At 43.7% G+C, this 23,280-nt stretch overlaps 1 protein-coding gene across 1 annotated transcript in view; it reads right to left on the reverse strand.

Annotated features, from left to right (window-relative positions):
• Nucleotides 1-900: 900 nt before the first annotated feature.
• The window catches only part of LOC143961315 (galactose-3-O-sulfotransferase 4-like), a 126,683-nt gene continuing 104,303 nt past the window's right edge, over nt 901-23,280 (reverse strand). Inside the window, exon 3 of the mRNA XM_077470572.1 lies at nt 901-1,692. Coding sequence (XP_077326698.1) covers nt 901-1,692 — 792 coding nt within the window. The remainder of the gene's footprint in view (nt 1,693-23,280) is intronic.

Genomic DNA, 23,280 nt, shown 5'->3' on the forward strand with positions numbered 1-23,280 from the left:
GCCAGTGAGAATCCCTGTTCTGGTGGGACAGCTGTCAAACATTTAATTTCCCCTTTGAGAATTTTCCATTCATTTGCTGCCACATCTGGCACAGGAGATGCAAGGAAAACTCTCTAGTATGAACAATAATAGAACATAAAACCTGACAAAGGTTCTAATTCTTTTTTTACCCTAGCCAAAGTTCTAAATTAAGTTCATGGTGTTTTGCTGCTTCCCCAATGCACCAGTGGAGCTCCCTGAAAAATCCAAACTTGTGGGATGGAGACATGTGGGATGGAGAAAGTGGGCAATGCTTACCTTATCCCACAATGCAGTGGTTGGTCTGCTTGACCTATTGCTAGGACTGTGTACTGCATTGTGAAGGGCATGTCTAGCCGCAATGAAACACTAACTTTCTGCAAATTATGTACAGTGAATCCTAAGGGGCTCCAGTGGTACACTGTAAAGTTTTTGCTTTCACATTACACTCTATAAGTGCACTTGCATTGTTTCTGTACTTGGAGGGGCCATCTCCAATCTCACTTCCCAAGAAAAAAAATAACATCCTAAACCACATAATAAATAAATCAATAACTGAAGAACCAAGATGACATTAGTGCTGCCAGTTCTGGGTTATTATGATTAGTAGTGTATTAGTTGTAGCATACAGACTAATTTCTGTCAATGTTTTTGGGCCTTCTAGTAATTTAACAAATTCAGCAAAGAGGTGCATGTGCATAGTTAGTACTCAACAAATCATTTGCTAATCAAAGTGACAAACCTTCACCTAAAAAAATCAGACCTAGTAGTGATGCAGAAAATTATTGTGTTTTGACATTGTATCCACTTTGCAGCAACCAGATCATCTACTTTCTTATATAAATTGGCCAAATGGGGCTGCTACCCTTGCATGTGCCATTATTATTTGTGTCCCATTTTTATCCTTGCTCGAAACTGGCGTGCATCCAATAAGTCTTTATATTGCAGCTCAGGAGTGACCATTGGAACACAACGATTATGAATGTAAGGCTCAAGGTCTTTCTTTAGGGCCCAGCCTAGGATATTCTCCTGCCCATTTTGATATGGTTTAAATGCATCCTCAATGTCTTCTGCCCTTACTGGATCCAAATTCTGAAGACAGAGCTCAGCTAACTGTTGCCTCCTTTCTCTCAATCTCATAACCTCATTATCCATCTTTTCTTTGCCAAACCGCTCCACCTTGTCCCAGAAGGTTCGGTTAAAATACTCATAGAGGTACCAATCTAGAGAATTCCATGCCCGAAGCTTTTTTACTTCCTCTGGTTCCAGTGGTCTGGAAGACTCACGACTGTTGAGTTTAAATGTGACCACGTCATCCAGATCCCAGCATAGCTCCTCTTTGAGAAGAACCATTGATTCATCAAAATATTCTGCAAGTAGAACTAAGTTGAATGTCTCCTCCACTGTCTGTGCTCCAGATCTTGCCAGAGTCCCTGTAGAAGGAGCATTATGGTTAAGCCCCAAGTCAAACCATAAGAGGTTGCGAGCATAGTGGTTGTATGACTCTTTTTCTCGGTAGTAATATGATGGATTGGAAATAAAAGCTGTGAAATTGGGTGCCTTCTTGAAGGCTGAAGATGTAAAACGATAGTAGGTGAAAGAAGACTCTGTCATGGTTGCTGGATCCCTGAAGATCGTGAAGTAGAAGGAGTCTGCTGGCATAATCTTCCGAACCTGCAAAATAAAGAAAACTCTTTTTATGTCTGTGAAGGTTCTCACTGATCCAGAGCATGGTAAAGCTAGTAGTAGTAATTAAACACTAGGGATGAGCCGAACACCCCCCGATTCGGTTTGCAGGAGAACTTGCAAACAGACCAAAAATTTGTGCGAACACGCAAACCCCGTTAAAGTCTATGGGACTCGAACGCGAAAAATCAAAAGTGCCGATTGTAAAGGCCAATATGCAATTTATTGTCATAAAAAGTGTTTGGGGACCCGGGTCCTGCCCCAGGGGACATGAATCAATGCAAAAAAAAGTTTTAAAAACTGCAGTTTTTTCGGGAACAGTGATTTTAATAATGCTTAAGTGAAACAATAAAAGTGAAATATTTCTTGAAATATCATGCCTGGGGGTGTCTATAGTATAACTGTAAAGTGGTGCATTTTTCCCCGTGTTTAGAACAGTCCCTTCACAAAATTGCATTTCTAAAGGAATAAAAGTCATTTAAAATGGCTTGCGGCTGTAATTTTATGTTGCACCCCCCAGGCCATTACCAGGCCCTTTGGGTCCGGTATGGATATTAAGGTGAACCCCACACCCAAATTTAAAAAAAAAGGCGTGGGGCCCCCAGACCCTATATACACTGAACAGCAGCAGTATACAGGAGGTCCCTGGGTTACAAACAAGATAGGGACTGTAGGTTTGTTCTTAAATTTAATCTGTTTGTAATTTGGAACAGGTACATTTTGGATAACATAGGGAAGGGTTAACATCACCCCTGTAACATTTGTTTTGCTGTCTGTGCCCCTGTTCAGAAGATTTCACCTCACTTTCTGTCCCAATGGCAATTGGATTTTGAAAATTTTGGGTTATTAGGGAAACAAGGATTGATGATAAAGCATCAGTGGGGAGACCTTTTTCACATATTAACTCTTACAGGAGAGAATTTCTTTTCCTAGGGCTAGATTTCCTCTCACTTTCTGTTGTCTCCTTCCATTTGTAAGTAGGAGTCGTTTGTAAGTCGGATGTTTGAAAATAGGGGACTGCTTGTATATGCTATACGGCCTGCCCTATACACTCTTTGGAAAATTGTGCCTTAGGTAGTGGTGGTACCAGAACACTGTAAGTCCTCACAGTTACTCTTGGTGGGCACTGGAACCGGTCCTGCTGTGAAATATTATATCAAGAATTGTAATTACATGCCCCTGTTAAACAGGGGCAGAAAAAGTGGGCCTTAGGCAGTGGTGGTGGTAGCACAACACTGTAAAGCCTCACAAATACTTTTGTTGAGCACAGGAACAGGCCCTGCTGTGAAATATTAATCAAAAATTGTAATTACGTGCCCCTGTTAAACAGGGGCAGAAAAAGTGGGCCTTAGGCAGTGGTGGTGGTAGCACAACACTGTAAAGCCTCACAAATACTTTTGTTGAGCACAGGAACAGGCCCTGCTGTGAAATATTAATCAAAAATTGTAATTACGTGCCCCTGTTAAACAGGGGCAGAAAAAGTGGGCCTTAGGCAGTGGTGGTGGTGGTGGTGGCACAACACTGTAAAGCCTGACAGATACTTTTGTTCAGTGCAGGAACAGGCCCTGCTGTGAAATATTAGATAAAAATGACCTTTTAAGCAGGGGCAGAAAAATTGGGCCTTAGGCAGTGGTGGTGGTGCCACAACACTGTAACCCCTCACAGATACTCTTGTTGAGCGCAGGAACAAGCCCTGCTGTTAAATATCTGATAAAAAATTGTAATTACACGCCTCTGTTAACCACTTACAGACCGGACCATTTTGCTGGTCAAAGACCAGACCACTTTTTGCGATTCGGCACTGCGTCGCTTTAACTGACAATTGCGCGGTCGTGCGACATGGCTCCCAAACAAAATTGACGTCCTTTTTTTCCCACAAATAGAGCTTTCTTTTGGTGGTATTTGATCACCCCTGCGGTTTTTATTTTTTGCGCTATAAACAAAAATAGAGCGACAATTTTGAAAAAAACGCATTATTTTTTACTTTTTGTTATAATAAATATCCCCCAAAAATATATAAAAAAAACATTTTTTTCCCTCAGTTTAGGCCGATACGTATTCTTCTACATATTTTTGGTAAAAAAAATCGCAATAAGCGATTATTGATTGGTTTGCACAAAAGTTATAGCGTTTACAAAATATGGATAGTTTTATAGCATTTTTATTAATAATTTTTTATTATTTTTTTTTTACTAGTAATGGCGGCGATCAGCGATTTTTATTGTGACTGCGATATTGTGGGGGACCCATCGGACATTTTTGACACATTTTTGGGACCATTGTCATTTATACAGTAATCACTGCTATATAAATGCAGTGATTCCTGTGTAAATGACACTGGCAGTGAAGGGGTTAACCAGTGGGTGGCAGTGTAGGGGTTAAGTGTTCCTAGGGGTGTGTTACTAACTGTGGGGGGGTTGGGCTTTCATTTAGTGAACACTGATCTCTGCTCCAATCACATGGAGCAGAGATCAGCGTCACTAGTTGCTAGGCAGAATGGAGAAATGCTGTTTACACGGCATTTCCTCCATTCAGCCGTCCCGTGAGACGATCGCGGGGGTCCGGACTCACGGGGGTCCCGACCAGGGCGGCATTGAATATTGGACGTACCTTTACGCCAATATGCCTGCCCGTGCCATTCTGTCAATGTACATCGTCGTGCGCTGGTCGGGAACCGGTTAAAGAGGGGCGGACAAATTGGGCCTTAGGCAGCAGTGGTGCCACAACACTGCAACCCCTCATACATACTCTTGTTGAGCGCAGGAACAAGCCCTGCTGCTGCTATTTGATCAAAAATTGTAATTACATGCCCCGTTAAAAAATTGGGCCTTGGGCAGTGGTGGTGGTGCCACAACACTGCAACCCCTTATAGATACTCTTGTTGAGTGCAGCATAATAGGATAGTCACTCAGCATATGCAGTCTTCAAGGGATCCCACATCCATAGAAAAATCAATCGGTTACATCAGCATCAGGTGCTTGGTAGCTGGTGATCCAAGACTGATTCTTTTTTATGAATGTGAGCTGATCAACAGAGTCTGTCGACAGGCACACTCTGTGATCGGTTACAAAGCCTGCAGCAGCACTGAATGTGCATTCAGAAAGAACGCTGGCCAGGACAGGCCATTAGCTAAATTGCATACTGTGCAAGCTCTGGCCAGTGATCAATCCTCAAGACCCAGTAACCCAGAGGATTTTCGGTTGGAAAGGTCTCCAAGTCTGATCTTGCCCCTAGGTATTCCTGCACCATGTAAATCAGATGCTGGCGATGGTTCCTGCAACCAATCAGACCTTGGGGCTGTGGACCAAAAAATTGTCTGAACGCATCTGTCAGATGGCCACCTTCTCCACCGCTCCTTCTGTGACTGACTGAAGCCTCAGCAACACGTTGTCCAGGACCAGGAATTTGTAACCTCCCAGGATCTGGAAACGCGTTGCACAAACCTTTCTGAAAGGCCTCCCGAAGATGTTTTATCCTCTGCTCCCTCTGCGACGGCTGGATAAGTTCTGCAACCTTACCCTTGTAATGTAGATCGAGAAGGGTTGTCAGCCAGTGCTGATCCCTCTCCTTGATACCATAAATCCGAGGGTCCTTTCGCAGGCTTTGGAGGATCAGGGAGGTCATGCAGCGTAGGTTTGCTGAGGCATTCGGTCCGGAGTCCTCTGGTTCACTAAGGACGACCTGATCCGCAGCCACATCCTCCCAGCCACGTACAAGTCCATGGGTTTCTGGGGATTGTAAACAATCCCTTGAAGACTGCTGCTGATGCTGAGTGCTAGGCTCCACCTCCATGCTGACACAATCCTCCTCCTCTTCCTTCTCTTCCTGTGTCATCGGCGGGCCTGCAGGAACACTGTCTGGATAAAGGGGGCCTTGAAAGGTAAGGAAGTCCTCCTCTTACTTCCTTTGTTCTGCCTAAAGGGCCCTGTCCATTATTCCACCCAGCGTGTGCTCCAACAGGTAGACAAGACGCACAGTATCACTGATGCATGCACTGTCACTGCTCACCATCCTCGTGGCCTCCTCAAATGTTGACAGGACAGTGCATGCATCCTTGATCAATAGCCCCTGGCGTAGCGAAAAAAAGCCAAGCTCCCCTGACCCTGTCCTGGTGCCATACTCTCACAGGTACTCATTGATGGCCCTCTTCTGCATGTGCAGCCGCTGCAGCATTGCCAACATTGAGTTCCAGAAATGAGGCGGTTCTTGGGCAGGTTGCATTCTCTTTGAATGTCAGCAAGCCGAGCACTGGCATTATATGACCGGCAGAAATGACCACAGACTTTCCTGGCCTGCCTTAGGAGAACCTGTAAGGCCGGGTACCTGCTCAAGAACCACTGCACCACCAAATGTAGGATGTGAGCCAAACAGGGAACATTAGTCAAGTGTCCCTGTTGGAGGGCAGAGAGGAGGTTGGTGTCATTGTCACATACATACATTCCTGGCTGAAGCTTGTGTGGTGTCAACCATCTCTGAGCTTGCCCCTGCAGAGCTGACAGAATCTCTGCCCCAGTGTGGCTCCTGTCCCCTAAGCAGACCAACTCAAGCAGGGCATGGCATCTTTTTGCCTGAGTGCTTGCGTAGCCCCTTGAACGCCTACAGAGCACCGCTGGTTCAGAGGAGAAATCTGCAGAGGAAGAGGCCATAGAGGAAGAGGGGGTGGAGGAGAGAGTTGTGGCAGAATCACCACTAGCATTTTTGAGGCATGGTGGCGGTACAAGCTCCAACAATACTGAACCCTGTCCTGCATCCTTCCCAGCTGCCAGCTGAGTTACCCAGTGCGCCGTGAAAGAAAGGTAATGTCCCTGTCCATGCCTGCTGGACCATGAGTCAGCAGTAATATGCACCTTACTGCTGACTGCCCTGTCCAACGAGGCAAAGAGATTGCCTTGCACATGCTGGTAGAGAGCCGGAATGGCCTTATGTGAAAAGAAATGGAGTTTGGGAACCTGCCATTGAGGTACTCCACAAATTCATGAAAGGGGGCAGAGTCTACCAGCTGAAAAGGCAGCAGTTGCAGAGCTAGCAATTTTGCCAAGCTAGCATTCAGACTCTGAGCATGTGGATGGCTGGGACCAAATTTGCCTGCTAAAATCAGATGGAGGTGTACTGATAGCAGATTGGCTGCAAGTACTTGGGACACCTATTGCTATGCCTTCATTCCTCTCAGTGCAGGTTACTGAGAGGTCTGGAGGTATAGTGGGGGTTGGAGAACCCAGCTGATGAGGAGCAAGGAGAGGTTCGCATTGTTCTTTGATGTGGGTCTTTTAAGTGCTGTTGCTAACGGACTGCATGGGAGGTCGTCGTATGTCTGGTCAATCATGTGGTGCCCAAGCGGTTGCTGTTTTGGCCACGCCTGATACGCTTCAAACATGAAACAGCAATGGTGCGATCTGCAAACGTGTCAAAAAGGCCCACACCAAAGAACTTTTCTAAATATGTGGGGAGTCAGCAGCGCCCTGCACCTGCTTAGCTCTGTGGTGGGATACAATAGGATGGCTGCCCTTAAGCTGCCCCCCGGAGGGCATCCTACCTCATTGGAGGTGTGCCTCCTCCTCCTCCACTTCTCTTCTATCAGGCACCCAAGTTGAGTCAGTGACTTCATCATCCCCTCCCTCCTCATCACTGGAGCAAACTTGGCAGTATGCTGCAGCTGGGGGAACATGACTGCCAGTTTCTTGACCTTCTTTGGCACCCCCTCTCTCTAGGCTGACGTTACTCCCTTCCTCAACCTGGGTACCATCTTTGGAGCCTTCAAATCGCTGCGCATCCTCCTGCAGCATATATCCGACACTGTGGTTGTATAGTTTGGGGGACTCCTCCGTGCATGATGGTGGGGTTAGGGAAGGAGTGACTGTTGACTTGGAGCCGATTGGAATAGGCCGCTTTGGCAGCTGCATTGGCAGGCAAACTACTCTGAGCCTGGATGACAGAGAAGTGTTCTTTCCAGCCGCATCAGCTGTATCCCTGCGCACATGCGTGGCAGAATGCTACACCAGCGCACACTTGTTCGCGGCCCGATGGAACAGCACGTGTGCCTGCATAACAGCGCATGCCCAACGTGACGCTCTGGCGGGGCTAATTAAAGTATCTCAGGCGCTCAGATGGGTTGTTGGTTTGTCTTCAGCTTCCCGTTTGTATCTGCTTCCTGTTTCCTGCATGTGATTACTTGTTGTGACCCAGACTGTTCCTGACTACTCTGCTGTCCTCCTGGACCTGACCCTCGGCCTTCTTAATGTACTTTCCTTGCCTCCAGTGTTTGACCTTCTGCCTGTGACCCGGATTTGCCTGCCTTCTCCAGTGTTTGACCCTCTGCCTGAGCCTCGGACTTACCTTGTACTTCCTGTGTTTGATCCTCAGCCTTTTCTGGAATTCCTATTAAACCAGGTTCAGCTCAGCAGCCATCTCTTAAAGGAACGCTACACAAGTCCTACCCTACCTGCTGGCGTCCTGTGCCTCTTCGTGCCACACACTCAGGAGGGCTTTGCTATCCATTCCACCAACTCATGCTGAGGATGCACCGTGTCCACGACCAGCACTGTCGACTGTAGACACAGAGCCTGCTTGCCCTCTTTAACCACTTGCCGACCGCCGCACGACGATATACGTCGGCAGAATGGCACGGGCAGGCATATGGGCGTATATATAAGTCCCTGCCTGCCCGCGGGTGGGGGGCCCGATCGGGCCCCCCCCGGTACCTGCGGCGGTCGGCATTCGTTCGGGAGAGATCAGGGATGAGGGGACGGCCATTCATTCATGGCCACCCCCTCGCGATCGCTCCCGACGAATGAAAATCCTCCGTGACATCACTTCCTCTCCTGTATTGTAAACACAGGCAGAGGAAGTGATGTAATCTCTCCTCGTGTCGGTCTTTTTCGTTCCGGCACCGAGGAGAGAGGATCGGTGAGTTGCACCTAACACTACACTAACAGTAGAACACGCCAGGCACACTTTTCACCCCCCGATCACCCCCCAATCACCCCCCCCAATCACCCCTGCCCCCCCCAGTCACAGTGACACCAAGTGCATTTTTTTTTTTTTTTTTTTGCATTGGTGTCATTTGTGACTGTAATAATTGTTAGGGCAGTTAGGGATAGCCCCCTTTAGCTCTAGGGTGCCCCCCTAACCCCCCCAATAAAGGTTTAACCCCGTGATCACCCCCCGTCGCCAGTGTCACTAATAAGCGATTTTTTTCTGATCGCTGTATTAGTGTCACAGGTGACGCTAGTTAGGCAGGTAAGTATTTAGGTTCGCCGCAGCTTTTTATAGCGTCAGGGACCCCCATATACTACCGCATAGCCCCCTGATTGCCCCCCAGTTAACTCTTTCACCAGTGATCACCATATAACTGTTACAGGTGACGCTGGTTGGTTAGTTATTTTTTTTTTGTTTCAGGGCACCCGCCATTTATTACCTAATAAAGGTTTAACCCCCTGATCACCCGGCGGGTGATATAAGTTTGAGGGTCAGATAAGGCCTGCGTCGCCCCAGCGTCAGGTTAGTGCCAGTACCGCTAACAACCACGCGCAAAGCATACACCTCCCTTAGTAATATAGTATCTGATCAGATCTATATTAGCGTTGCCTGCATTTTAGGTTTCCCAAAACGCATTGTTAGCGGGATCAGCCCAGATACCCGCTAGCACCTGCGTTTAGCCCCTCCGCCAAGCCCAGCCCAGCCCACCCAAGTGCAGTATCGATCGATCACTGTCACTTACAAAACACAACACACATAACTGCAGCGTTCGCAGAGTCAGGCTTGATCCCTGCGATCGCTAACAGTTTTTTTTGTAGCGTTTTGAAACAGTCGCTGACAGGCTAGGTGCTTTTTTACCTGTGAGTCTCACTAGTGTACCCCTAAATTTAGAGCCCAAAATGGCAAAGCGAAGGTACACTAGTGAAGAGGCCTACACGTTTCTGAGCATGACAGATAGTGAAGAGGACGTCACTCATCTGTCAGATTCAGGCTCAGAATACGATCCTGTAGAGGACAGCGGCTCCATGACAGATAGCTCTGACGACGGAGATGAGGCCGCTGCTAAGAACAGGTGTGCCCAATCCCGTATGTATTCTGTTGTTGAGGTGCAGGAACCGCAGGTCACTCGTATGGAGCAGAGACGTACTAGAGCCGCTCATCCTTCTGGTGAACTGGCAAGCACCAGCGGCCTAGTACACCCTGGACCTACATCCAGCACTGCAGTAACACGTGGTGACGTGGCGAGTCCCATAAGTGCAGTTCAAGCTGGCGAGGTGGCAAGCACAAGTAGTGTCCCGCTGCCACCAAGAAGAAGACAAAGACAGGCCCATCGTACCCATAGTGCCCTTCCTGCAGAATTCGCCAATCCTATTTGGGTGCCCACATCTTCTGCAGAACCCGTACTTCCCCCATTCACTGGCCAACCTGGCATTAACGTGGAAACAGTTGATTTTAAGACACTTGACTTTTACTCACTGTTTTTCACCGAAGATCTCTATAGATCTATTGTGGACCAAACCAATTTGTACGCTGGTCAACACATCGCCACTATTCCCCAGTCCACCCTTGCCAAACAATGGAAACCAGTTACGGTTTCCGAATTTAAAATCTTTCTGGGCCTCTCCCTCAACATGGGCATAACCAAAAAGAGTGAGTTGCGGTCATATTGGTCCACTGACCCAATTCACCATATGCGCGTGTTCTCTGCTTCCATGTCCAGGGCACGATACGAGATGATTTTGCGGTTCATGCACTTCAGCGACAATGAACTCTGTCGTCCTTGTGGAGACCCTGAATACGATCGGCTCTACAAAATTCGGCCCCTCATAAACCACTTCAACCAACGTTTTGCAGACATGTTTACTCCCCATCAAGTTGTCTGCGTTGATGAGTCCCTGATTAAGTTTTCTGGTCACTTGTCATTCAAACAATACGTCCCCAACAAGCGTTCCAGATACGGGGTCAAGATGTATAAGCTCTGTGACAGGGCCACAGGCTATACACGTAGTTTCATGGTTTATGAGGGTAGAGATAGTCACGTAGAGCCGGAGAACTGCCCTGATTACATAGGAAGCACTGGCAAGATAGTGTGGGACATGGTGTCACCCTTATTCGGAAAGGGGTACCACTTGTACGTGGACAATTATTACACAAGCGTGCCACTGTTTAGTCACTTGTTTGATCAGCAGATTGGAGCATGTGGCACCGTGCGACCTAATCGCCGGGGCTTTCCCCAGCGGCTTGTAGAGTCCCCTCTTAGGCTGGGGGAGAGAGCCTGCTTGCACAGTAATAATTTGCTCGCTATGAAGTGGAGGGATAATAAGAATGTTTTCGTTCTTACCTCCCTTCATGCAGACACGACGGTCCAAATTCCTACGGCGACTGGTATTGTGGAGAAACCCCTCTGTGTCCACAAATATAACCTTAACATGGGAGGGGTGGACCTCAATGACCAGTTGTTGGCGCCGTATCTAGTTGCCCGTAAGGCCAGACGCTGGTACAAAAAAGTGTCTGTTTATTTATTCCAATTGGCTATACTGAATGCTTATGTACTACACAAAGCTTCAGGACGGACTGGATCCTTCCTTAAATTCCAGGAGGATATCGTCAGAGCCCTTCTGTATCCAGACGGTGCTCCACCTCACCTTCCCCTACCAGATGCAGTAAGCCGGCTGCATGAGAGGCATTATCTTTATGCCCTCCCGAGTACCCCTACCCAACGAGCCCCCCAAAGAAAATGTCGTGTCTGCAGAAAGTGCGGATTTAGGCGTGACACCCGTTATTGTTGTCCCCGCTGTCCTGACAATCCTGGTCTTTGCATTGGTGAATGTTTTGAACGCTACCATGAACTAGTTGAGTATTAGCGTAGGGTACAGCATTGCACAGGCTAGGCACACGTTCACAGGGTCTCCCAAGATGCCATCGCATTTTGAGAGACCCAAACCGCTGGAACCGTTACAACAGAAGTGTTAAAGTTACATAAAAAAGTGTTTAAAAAAAAAAAAAAAAGTAAAAAAAAAAAAAAACCAAAAAAAATATAAAATAAAAAAACCAAAAATAGTTGTCGTTTTATTGTTCTCTCTCTCTCTATTCTCTCTCTATTGTTCTGCTCCTTTGTACTGTATTCTATTCTGCAATGTTTTATTGTTAACCATTTTTTGTTTTCAGGTACGCCATTCAGCTGTAGCGTGGATTTATTTATCTTGACAGCAACAGCGTTTGCTCCCACGATACGTAAAACCACGACTCCAGCGCTGTCGGAGGTGATTTCACCACCACAGTTAAAAAAAGAGCATATATGCCGAAGCATGGGGGCATACGGGGTGGAGGAGCGATCTGCTCCTACCTTTTGCAGGAGGATGCCCCCATGCTTCGGCATATATAAATGGTGCATGTATGCCCACCATTAGAAAGTGGGTGGATGAAGGGTGGTATCTAATGGTGGGCATACCCACCGATCAATATTTTTTTTTCGTTCAGCCCACAGGCTGCATGAAAAAAAAATTACAATATATGCCCAACCAGTTCCAGCAACATACTGGTATGTTGCGGGACTTTGAGTGCTTATACCAGAATGATGCCTGCAGGTTTAGGTATCATCTTGGTATCATTCTTTTCAGCCAGCGGTCGGCTTTTATGTAAAAGCAATCCTAGCGGCTAATTAGCCTCTAGACTACTTTTACAAGCAGTGGGAGGGAATGTCCCCCCCCCCCCCCCCGCACCATCTTCCATGGTTTTCTCAGGCTCTCCTGTCCCAACAGGGAACCTGAGAATGCAGCCGGTGGTTCCGCCAGCTGACCATAGAGCTGATCAGAGACCAGAATGGCTCCAATCATCTCTATGGCCTAAGACACCGGAAGCTACGAGCATTTCATGACTTAGATTTTGCGGGATGTAAACAGCGCCATTGGGAAATTGGGAAAGCATTTTATCACACCGATCTTGGTGTGGTCAGATGCTTTGAGGACAGAGGAGAGATCTAGGGTCTGATAGACCCTAATTTTTTTAAAAAAGAGTACCTGTCACTATCTATTGCAATCATAGGGGATATTTACATTCCCTGAGATAACAATAAAAATCATAAAAAAATATATATAAATGAAAGGAACAGTTTAAAAATAAAATAAAAAAGCAAAATAAATAATAAAAAAAATAAAATAAAAAAAAAACACCCCTGTACCCCCCTGCTAAGGCGCAACGTGGAACGCAAGCGTTGGTCTGGTGGCATATGTAAACAGCAATTGCACCATGCATGTGAGGTATCACCACGAAGGTCAGATCGAGGGTACTAATTTTAGCAGTAGACCTCCTCCGTAAATCTAAAGTGGTCACCTGTAAAGGCATTTAAAGGCTTTTAAAAATGTACGTAGTTTGTCGCCGCTGCAAGTTTCTGCGCAATTTTAAAGCATGTCATGTTTGGTATCCATGTACTCGGCCTAAGATCATATTTTTTATTTCATCAAACATTTGGGCAATATAGTGATTTTTAGTGCATTAAAATAAAAAAAGTGTGTTTTTTCCCCAAAAAATGCGTTTGAAAAATCGCTGCGCAAATACCGTGTGAAAAAAAAAAATGAAACACCCACCATTTTAATCGGTAGGGCTTTTGCTTTAAAAAAACACTTCATGTTTGGGGGTTCAAAGTAATTTTCTTGCAAAAAAAAATATTTTTTCATGTAAACAAAAAGTGTCAGAAAGGGCTTTTTCTTCAAGTGGTTAGAAGAGTGGGTGATGTGTGACATAAGCTTCTAAATGTTGTGCATAAAATGCCAGGACAGTTCAAAACCTCCCCAAATGACCCCATTTTAGAAAGTAGACACCCCAAGCTATTTGCTGAGAGGCATGTCGAGTCCATGGAATATTTTATATTTTGACAAAAGTTGTGGAAAAAATACATTATTATTTTTTTTTTTTGCACAAAGTTGTCATTAAATGATATATTGCTCAAACATGCCATGGTTATATGTAAAATTACACCCCAAAATACATTCTGTTGCTTCTCCTGAGTACGGGGATACCACAAGTGTGAGACCTTTTGGGAGCCTAACCGCGTACGGTACCCCAAAATCCAAGCACCACCTTCAGGATTTCTAAGGGTGTAAATTTTAGATTTCATTCCTCACTGCCTATCACAGTTTCGGAGGCCATGGAATGCCCAGATAGCACAAAATCCCCCCAAGTGACCCCATTTTGGAAAGGAGACACCCCAAGCTATTTGCCGAGAGGTATGGTTAGTATTTTGCAGACCTTCATTTTTGTCACAAAGTTTTGAAAATTGAAAAAAAGAAAAAAAATATACATAATTTTTTTTTTTCTTCATTTTCAAAAACAAATGAGAGCTGCAAAATACTCACCATGCCTCTCAGCAAATAGCTTGGGGTGTCTACTTTCTAAAACGGGGTCATTTGTGGGGGTTTTGTGCCATCTTGGCATTTTATGGCCTTCAAAACTGTAATAGGTAGTGAGGCGTGAAATCAAAAATTTACGCCCTTAGAAAGCCTGAAGGCGGTTCTTGGCTTTCGGGGCCCCGTACGCAGCTAGGCTCCCAAAAAGTCCCACATATGTGGTATCCCCGTACTCAGGAGAAGCAGCAGAATTTATTTTGGGGTGTCATTTCACATATGCCCATGGCATGCGTGAGCAATATATCATTTAGTGACAACTTTGTGAAAAAAATAAATAAAAAATAAAAAGTTTGTAATTTATCCGCAACTTGCGGCAAAATATAAAATATTCCATGGACTCAACATGCCTCTCAGCAAATAGCTTGGGGTGTCTACTTTCTAAAATGGGGTCATTTGGGGGGGTTTTGTGCCATCTTGGCATTTTATGGCCTTCAAAACTGTAATAGGTAGTGAGGCGTGAAATTAAAAATGTACGCCCTTAGAAAGCCTGAAGGCGGTGCTTGGTTTTCGGGGCCCCGTACGCGGCTAGGCTCCCAAAAAATCCCACACATGTGGTATCCCCGTACTCAGGAGAAGCAGCAACATTTATTTTGGGGTGTAATTTCACATATGCCCATAGCATGTGTGAGCAATATATCATTTAGTGACAACTTTGTGAAAAATTTATAAAGTTTGTAATTTTCCCGCAACTTGTGGCAAAATATAAAATATTCCATGGACTCAACATGCCTCTCAGCAAATAGCTTGGGGTGTCTACTTTCGAAAATGGGGTCATTTGTGGGGGTTTTGTGCCATCTTGGCATTTTATGGCCTTCAAAACTGTGATAGGTAGTGAGGAGTAAAATGACATATGTATGCCCTTAGAAATCCTGAAGGCGGTGCTTGGCTTTCGGGGCCCCGTACGCGGCTAGGCTTCCAAAAAGTCGACCACATGTGGTATCCCCGTACTCAGGAGAAGCAGCAGAATGTATTTTGGGGTACAATTCCACATATAACCATGGCATGTGTGAGCAATATATCATTTAGTGACAACTTTGTGTAAAAAAAAAAAAATTTTTTTTTTGTTGTCATTATTCAATCGCTTGCGGCAAAAAAATAAAATATTCAATGGGCTCAACATGCCTCTTATCAATTTCCTTAGGGTGTCTACTTTCCAAAATGGGGTCATTTGGGGGGGGTTTGTACTGCCCTGCCATTTTAGCACCTCAAGAAATGAGATAGGCAGTCATAAACTAAAAGCTGCGTAAATTCCAGAAAATGTACCTTAGTTTGTAGATGTGATAACTTTTGCGCAAACCAATAAATATACAATTATTGACTTTTTTTTTACCAAAGACATGTGGCTGAATGCATTTTGGCCTAAATGTATGACTAAAATTTAGTTTATTGGATTTTTCTAATAACAAAAAGTAGAAAATATCATTTTTTTTCAAAATTTGCGGTCTTTTTACGTTTATATCGCAAAAAATAAAAACCGCAGAGTCAGTCAAATACCTTTAAAAGAAAGCTCTATTTGTGGGAAGAAAAGGACGCAAATTTCGTTTGGGTACAACATTGCATGACCGCGCAATTACCAGTTAAAGCAGCGCAGTGCCAAAGTGTAAAAAGACCTCTGGTCATTTACCAGCAAAATGGTCCGGTCTGAAAGTGGTTAAGTGGCCTGTGAGTGTCTGCCTCTCCTTGGTGGCCTTCCGGACATACTGTCAATTTTGTTTAGCAAAAAAACACTACACTGTATTGTGTACTGTGTACACCACCAGGAAAGTAGGAGCAACTGCACTAGAGGTGCACGGTACTGTGTACACCAACAGCAGTGTAATAACAACTATGGGTGTACTGTATGTATTGTGTACATCACCAGAAAAATAATAGCACTAGCAACTGCACTAGGGGTGCATGGTACTGCGTACACCAACATAAGTTTAATAGCAACTAAGGGTGCACTGTATGTATTGTGTATACCACCAGGAAAGTAGTAGCAACTGCACTAGGGGTGCACGGTACTGTGTACACCAACATAAGTATAATAACAACAATGGGCAGGGCTGGACTGGGACAAAAATTTGGCGCTGGACTTCATCCAGACCGGACCACTTTAATTTTGCAAACACGCAAAAAACAGTATATAAACTGTATGCAATTGCGCAAAAAAGCCCCAAGAGAGCCCCCTTTACATCAGGATCCCCAGAGAGCACCTCCTTACATCTGGGTCTCCAGAGAGCCTCCCCTTACATCAGGGTCCCCATATAGCCTTCCCCTTACATCAGGGTCCCCAGAGAGCCCCTCTTACATCAGAGTCCCCAGAGATCATCCGCCTTACATCAGGGTCCCTAGAGAGCCAACCCCTTACATCCGGGTCCCCACAGAGCCCCCCCTTATATCCGGGTCCACAGAGAGCCTCTCTCTTACATCAGGTTCCCCAGAGAGCCTCCGGCTTACATCAGGGCCCCCAGAGAGCCCCTCCTTACATCAGGGTCACCAGAAAGAGGGCAGGTAGTGGGCCGGGACCCTGTGGTTGGGGACTCCTGGACTGACTCTGGGCTATGGCCCCCAGATTCAGGGCTATAGCCCCAAAAGTCCCCCCCAGCTATGCCACTGGCTGTCACTGAAACCGGCCCACTGAGCCATCGGCCCACCGGGAAACTCCCTATAGTCCCTATGGCCAGTACATGCCTGACTATGGGTATGTGACGGACTGGGGTTTATATGGTCACAAAACAGACACCCCAAAGCAAAGCACATATTCATTTTTTTTTTTTTTTCTAAATATCTCCCTTCTATTCTATTAATAACCAGTAGATGGCAGAGAAGGTACACAAACAGAGTCTATATAAGGTCACACACCATGTGACTGGAAATTAAACTACTTCCAGCCATAAAGTCAGTGGTCATATCTCATGCTGTTTGTGTGATTCTTTGCAGGTATGTACTCTAAATTATTCCTAATCTGTATTAACCTGTGATAGAAAGATTCCTAAACATCTTGAGCAGATGCAGAAAAAGTCTCAGGAGATTTTATGCTATAGTTTTGCTGTAATTAGAAGTTTAGAACAGCATGTGTGAGAAACAAGTGAAAAGGGCATAAGAACATGAAAATACTGCATTAGTCAGAACAAATGTCTATTATAAGCACTAAACCGTTCTAAATAGGTATGTTTAAACCTGATTTATTGAAAATTGCATAGATTAGAAAGCACATGGTTTCTGTTATTAAAATAAGAAAAAAAACTATTGTATGTAAAGCTTATGCATTGCGTCATACAGACATGCAATGTGCAACATCTAGTGGTTAAAAAAGAGTACTACCATGATAATATTTGTATTAAAGCAATGCATTGCCAGTATGATTATTGCACACTTAAAGTGTACCAGAGAGATAAAGATAATTATCTATAACACTGAATAACAGGGATATATATGTTATTAAAATATAGTAATGTTCATTGTTGTAACTAGGTTTTAAAATACTGTAGTTTAAATCTGTATTATATATATGGTTAACGGTTATAAACATGTGACTAAAAAAATGTAAAAGATGTATTGTTATGTAAAAGTGAAACTACTTCCAGCCATAAAGTCAGTGGTCATATCTCATGCTGTTTGTGTGATTATTTGCAGTCCATGCCAAGCTGATCACTTTATCTCATCGCGTCTACAATCATCGGCTCTCTTAATTCACATTTTGAGGCCGGTAACAGGTACACTGTATTTATTGTGTACACCACCAGGAAAGTAGTAGCAACTGCAATAGGGGTGCACGGTACTGTGTATACCAACAGAAGTATAATAACAACTATGGGTACACTGTATGCATTGTGTACACCACCAGGAACATAGTAGCAACTGCACTAGGGGTGCACAGTATAGTGTACACCAACAGAAATGTAATAACAACTATGAGTGTACTGTATTGACTACCAGAAAAGTATGAGCAACTGCACTATGGGTGCACAGCACTGTATACTGTGTACACCGCCTGAAGTATATTAGAAACAGTACACCAGGAGGCCGTAGCTGAACTGGATACAGTGGATATATGTATATATACACAAGAGTTGTATATATATATATATATATATATATATATATATAAAATACACTGCAGCTAACCGAATAACCTGCCTGCCAGAGAAGTAGTGAGATATAAAGCTAAACTATATGCAGTTGATATATATATATATATATATATATATATATATATATATATAGTAGTAATTTTTATGAGCTACACCCGTAATAGATAGAAGTATTCTGAGATCTCTCTGCTGTGCTAGGTCAATGACCCGCCTGTGCCGAGGAGAGGCCACAGAATCTTCTCCAGTAATAAGATGTCACTAGTATATCTTAAAAGCACTATGTGGTCCAATTGACGCTAAGAAAATTATGTGTACTATTCCCTTAACTTCGGTGTATAACAGCCAGCATAGAGGGTAATCCGGGATAAAACCCCGCTCTCTATACACACCTTATTCACCAATACGTGACCACATATATAATCCATACTTCCAGGAGGATAGGCCATTCAACAACGCAAGAGGGAATCCACCTGTCAGGAAATGTTCCATCCGCTGATAATATCTGTCTTTTAGCGTGCAGTACTGAGGTCCACCAGCAGGTGTCTCCTGGCAGTTTTGAACTGTCAGGAGAGCTTTTTCCTGCTGATGTTATGTCAACTTTGGGCTGCAGTACTGTCGTCCACCAGCGGATGGATCCTGGCAGTGTGGAGCAGACAGCACCTCCTGCAATCAGGTGTCACTTGAGGCCAATCACAGGCCTATAAATAGCTGGCAAGCATTCACATGTTTGCCTTGGTATTGTACTTGTGCCCTGACCTGCTGATCCTGATCCTGTGCCCTGAACCTGTGACCCATGTTTCTGATCCTGTTTCCCTGTCCTGGTCCCTACCCTGTCCCACCTGTTACCATCATCCCTGCCCTGCAGTCTTATCCGTCCATCCTCTTCCTACCCCATCTGCTGATCTCCCCGTGTATGACCTTGGCCTGGCTTGTGTCTCTGATTCTGGACTGCCCTGTGTTTATCTAATGATCCTCTGTGCATGACCCTGGCCTGCCTATCATTTACGATCTTGGTATTTCCCATTTATTGTACATATCTGTCTGTTGTTATTTGAGGGTCTCTGTTAGTTTTAGATGTATTGCATTGTGTGGTTGTATTTATATTATTCACTTTCCTTAATAAATCATTATATTTCACTTATACACGTTTGGGTTTCCTCTGTTGCAGTCCACACAGTTCTGGTCTTATCTGATACATGACAGAATACCAAGGCCATCCCTGACCAGAAGTGGCTACACAGAGGAACCATCTTGGTTCAGGTTGCTTACTGAAATTAATTTAGAGGTGATTCGTTATTATGCTTTGCTGGCGTCTGAGAGTAGTGACTATCTCCGCCAGATACTGAAAGAGTGGACCAGTGATCAGCTGTTGGAAACCATTTGTTTAGCTCACTCCTGGGTTGATCAGGGCTGTATGCTGTTTGGGGATGTTCAGCCATTAATTCAAATCCGCACAGAGCTGGCCCTGCCCTGCATCCCAGAGGGCCAGGATGATTTTTCTCCACCTTTCAGTATTAATCAAGTCACATCACTGGTATGGCTTCTGGAAGATGATTCCCCTTACTTTTTTGAGCATTACACAGCCTGTTCCCAACAGATGATAGTAGAATATGTTGATTCTGTACAATCCCTTGTCAGACAGGCAGTATGTAACCCGCAGTTTGTACAACCACTACTTTTAGCATGATCTGGTATTTTGCAATCAACCACAGCCAGCCCACAACAAACCATCTCTGCTACCAAACGTCTGCCTACCCAAGAATCTCTTCCTCCATCATCTATGGCAACCTCAGTTTCAGCCCAATATACCCTACTTCCCACCAAATATCAATACCCTGTTTATTCCTCCTGCACATACCCTGCCTTTAATCCAACTGCCTCTTTTCTTTTCTTTTCAAATGTTTTTATTGAGATTTTTAGCAGAGTTAGTTACAACAAGGGTTACAAAACAAAAAAAATAATATATAGTAATAAAAGTAACATAACACAGTATAATGTAGTGACAGGGTTTTCTCAGCACAATATAGCATAGAAACAAATAGTCCACAATAAAGAATAAAGTAGTATTCCCAAGTATCTAATATTCATAGTCATAAAGGGACTCGAACAAGAGTAAGTCTCTTAGAACTTGTATAATAACGTCCGTAATATAATTATTGTAAGATTTATAAATAGCGATATGGATAATGGCTACTTCTGGACCCCAAGACACCCCTCACAGGGATCTATCTGTGTCTTGGAGTACCTAGGCCAACATCCTAAAGGAAATTCAAACACAGTAGTTATCTTTTATGAAGGAAAATAAAGATCTATTCTTACTCCGCAGCTCAATTCAGATAAACAGACATGTGATATATTTGTCACTTTGTTATGAAATTATTTTTAAAGCCATCCAAAAAATATTAAAACGCACAGGAGTTCTTTCTCCTATATGATTAAAGAATCAGCATTATCTAAATTGTGGAAGTATAATTTTTGTACCATGTACTCCAAGGTTCCCATAGTTGTTGTTCCTTATATATATTATATATAGGGATTTGTCATTAGGAAATAACAATTCGTAGGAGTGGTGGAGTTGGGTTAATTCTATAACTTCTGTCATAGTAGGAAGAGAGTCAGTTTTCCATTTTCTAGTTATGGATAGTCTTGCAGCTAAAAGTATATGTGTTACTACTTTATGATATTGTTTGGGAATCGTATGTAAATTCATATTCAGAATGGCTAGTTCTGGTGAAAGTTGAAGGACAATGCCTGTTACGGAAGTGAGTAAATGGGAGATTGCCTGCCAGTAGTTATGTAAGCTTGGGCAGTCCCACATAATATGAAATAGGGTACCCAATTGGGTACAATTTCTCCAGCAATTAGGTAACGAGTTCCCCTTGAATTTTGCTAGGATATGTGGAGTCAGATATTGTCTTTGAACAATTTTTTGTGCCAATTCCCATAGTGTAACACATGCAGTGGCCCTATATATGCTTCGTAGGGAAGCCATCCATTGTTTAATTGAAAAGTCTTGCCCCAAATCTTGTTCCCATTTAAGGAAGGAAGGTAGTTTGCTGGGTATGTTTTTTTCCCCTAGAATTGGGTATATTGTAGCTACTCCTTTCTGTGAGGTGACATGGTTATTGAGGAAAGACCATATTTTAACCGGGATTGAAGCTCTGAGTTGTGGATTGTGTAGCAGACACTTTTCTATTTGAATATATGTAGATCGCTCAGAATTCGGAAGCTGAAATTTATTACTTAACTGAGAAAAATACTTTAATGAGCCTTGTTGGAAGAAGGAACCAAGTTTGATATCCCGACCCAAATTCTAGTCGTGTATTTGTACGCCAGGAATTAATGTTGGTATGATTGTTAGAAGAGGGGTTAACACCGTTATTGGAGTTTTATCCCATTTGTATGTGATGATTCTCTGCCAAGAGTGTAGCGTCGCTTTCACCGTTGGTGGGTATTGAGCTGTAATTGTGGACTTAATTTTCCTACTAAGTAACCAGAATTGCATATTAGGCTGTCGTGTGATGTCTTTCTCAATTTGTCCCCATAAAGTTTTAGGAGTAGGCAAGAACCATTCTTGCAATTGGGTCAAAAGAGTTGCGTCATAATAATCCTGTAGATCAGGTACGGTCGCACCACCTATATTTCTATGTTTAATTAGTATATGGTATGCGCAACGGGATTTTTTGCCATTCCATAGATATTTTCCCAAACTGCTTTGTAAGGATTTAAAGTAGTATTTAGGGATACATATTGGAAGGGACCTGAGTTGATATAATAATTTTGGTAAGGTCATCATTTTGAAAGCTCCCATGTAAATTCGAATTTACTAAGTGTTGTCAGATCTGTTTCAAAATGTTTCTTAAATGGTAAAAAGTTTGTTTTAAATAACTGTTTTGTTTTGTTAGTGAGAGTGATTCCTAAGTAAGAAATCCCCTCGTCTTTCCAGTGGTAGGGGTATTTATTAGACAATAACTGCCTGGTTGTGTTATATAATCCTAGGTCTAAAATATGGGACTTGGTTTCATTGATTTTATAATATGATGCTGCTCCAAATGTCGTTAGTATACTTTGGAGATTCAGGAGAGATGAAATAGGATCAGACACTATAAGCACTATGTCATCTGCGAACAGACTTATTTTATTATCTATTTGCCCAATTTTTATACCAGATAGTTTTGTGTCAGATCGTATACGTTCTGCTAGAGGTTCGATGGCTAAATTAAATATTAAAGGAGATAAGGGGCAACCTTGTCGTGTTCCATTCGAGATGCCAAAGGGCCTAGACATCATATCATTTGTGTATACTCTCGCTGAGGGGCCCTTATACAGTGCAAAAATTGCCGATAAAAAAATTCCATGAAAGCCGAATTTTAAAAGCACTGACTGTAAATAGCCCCAATGGACCCTATCAAACGCCTTCTCTGCATCCAAAGAAAGGAGCAGAGAAGGCGTTTGATGTCTCTCAGTGAAGTCTATAATATCAATCAGACGTCTTGTTGCATCTGAAGATTGTCGACCTTTAGTAAAGCCAGATTGATCTTTGTGAATGAGGTCTGGTATGTAGTTCATCAGTTGATTCGCTATTGCTTTGGCGTATATTGTGATGTCAATGTTCAATAATGAAATCGGTCTGAAATTTTGGGGAGTGTTGGGATCTTTGCCTGGTTTCGGCAGTGTTATGATCAAGGCCTGAAGCATCTCAGCCGGAAATTCTGATTTGGATGCCGCTTCGTTAAAAAGTGAGCATAAGTGGGGAGCCAGTATATCTCAAAGTAATTTATAGTATTCTCCTATCATTCTGTCTGGGCCCGGAGATTTATTGTTGGGCAGGGAGTCTATAGTTCTAGCAATTTCTTCCACTGAAAATGGGACGTTAAGATCAGAGATTTGATCAGTAGTTAATGATGGGAGACTAATAGTATCTAAGAAATCACTTATTATCTTTGGGGTAGGTGTGGGAGTTTGAGAATCATCTTTAAGATTGTAAAGGGAGCTATAATAACAGCTAAATGCATTCGCTATGTCTTGGGGGTCTTGCAATTTTTCTCTAGTAATAGGGTGGTATAGATATGGAATCTTTGATTTGGAATATCTGCCTTTGATCCGAAGTGCCATGTTTT

Source organism: Lithobates pipiens, unplaced genomic scaffold (genome assembly GCF_037356315.1).
Source record: "Lithobates pipiens isolate NorthernLeopardFrog02 unplaced genomic scaffold, aLitPip1_a1.2 Scaffold_8, whole genome shotgun sequence".
NCBI lineage: Eukaryota > Metazoa > Chordata > Amphibia > Anura > Ranidae > Lithobates > Lithobates pipiens.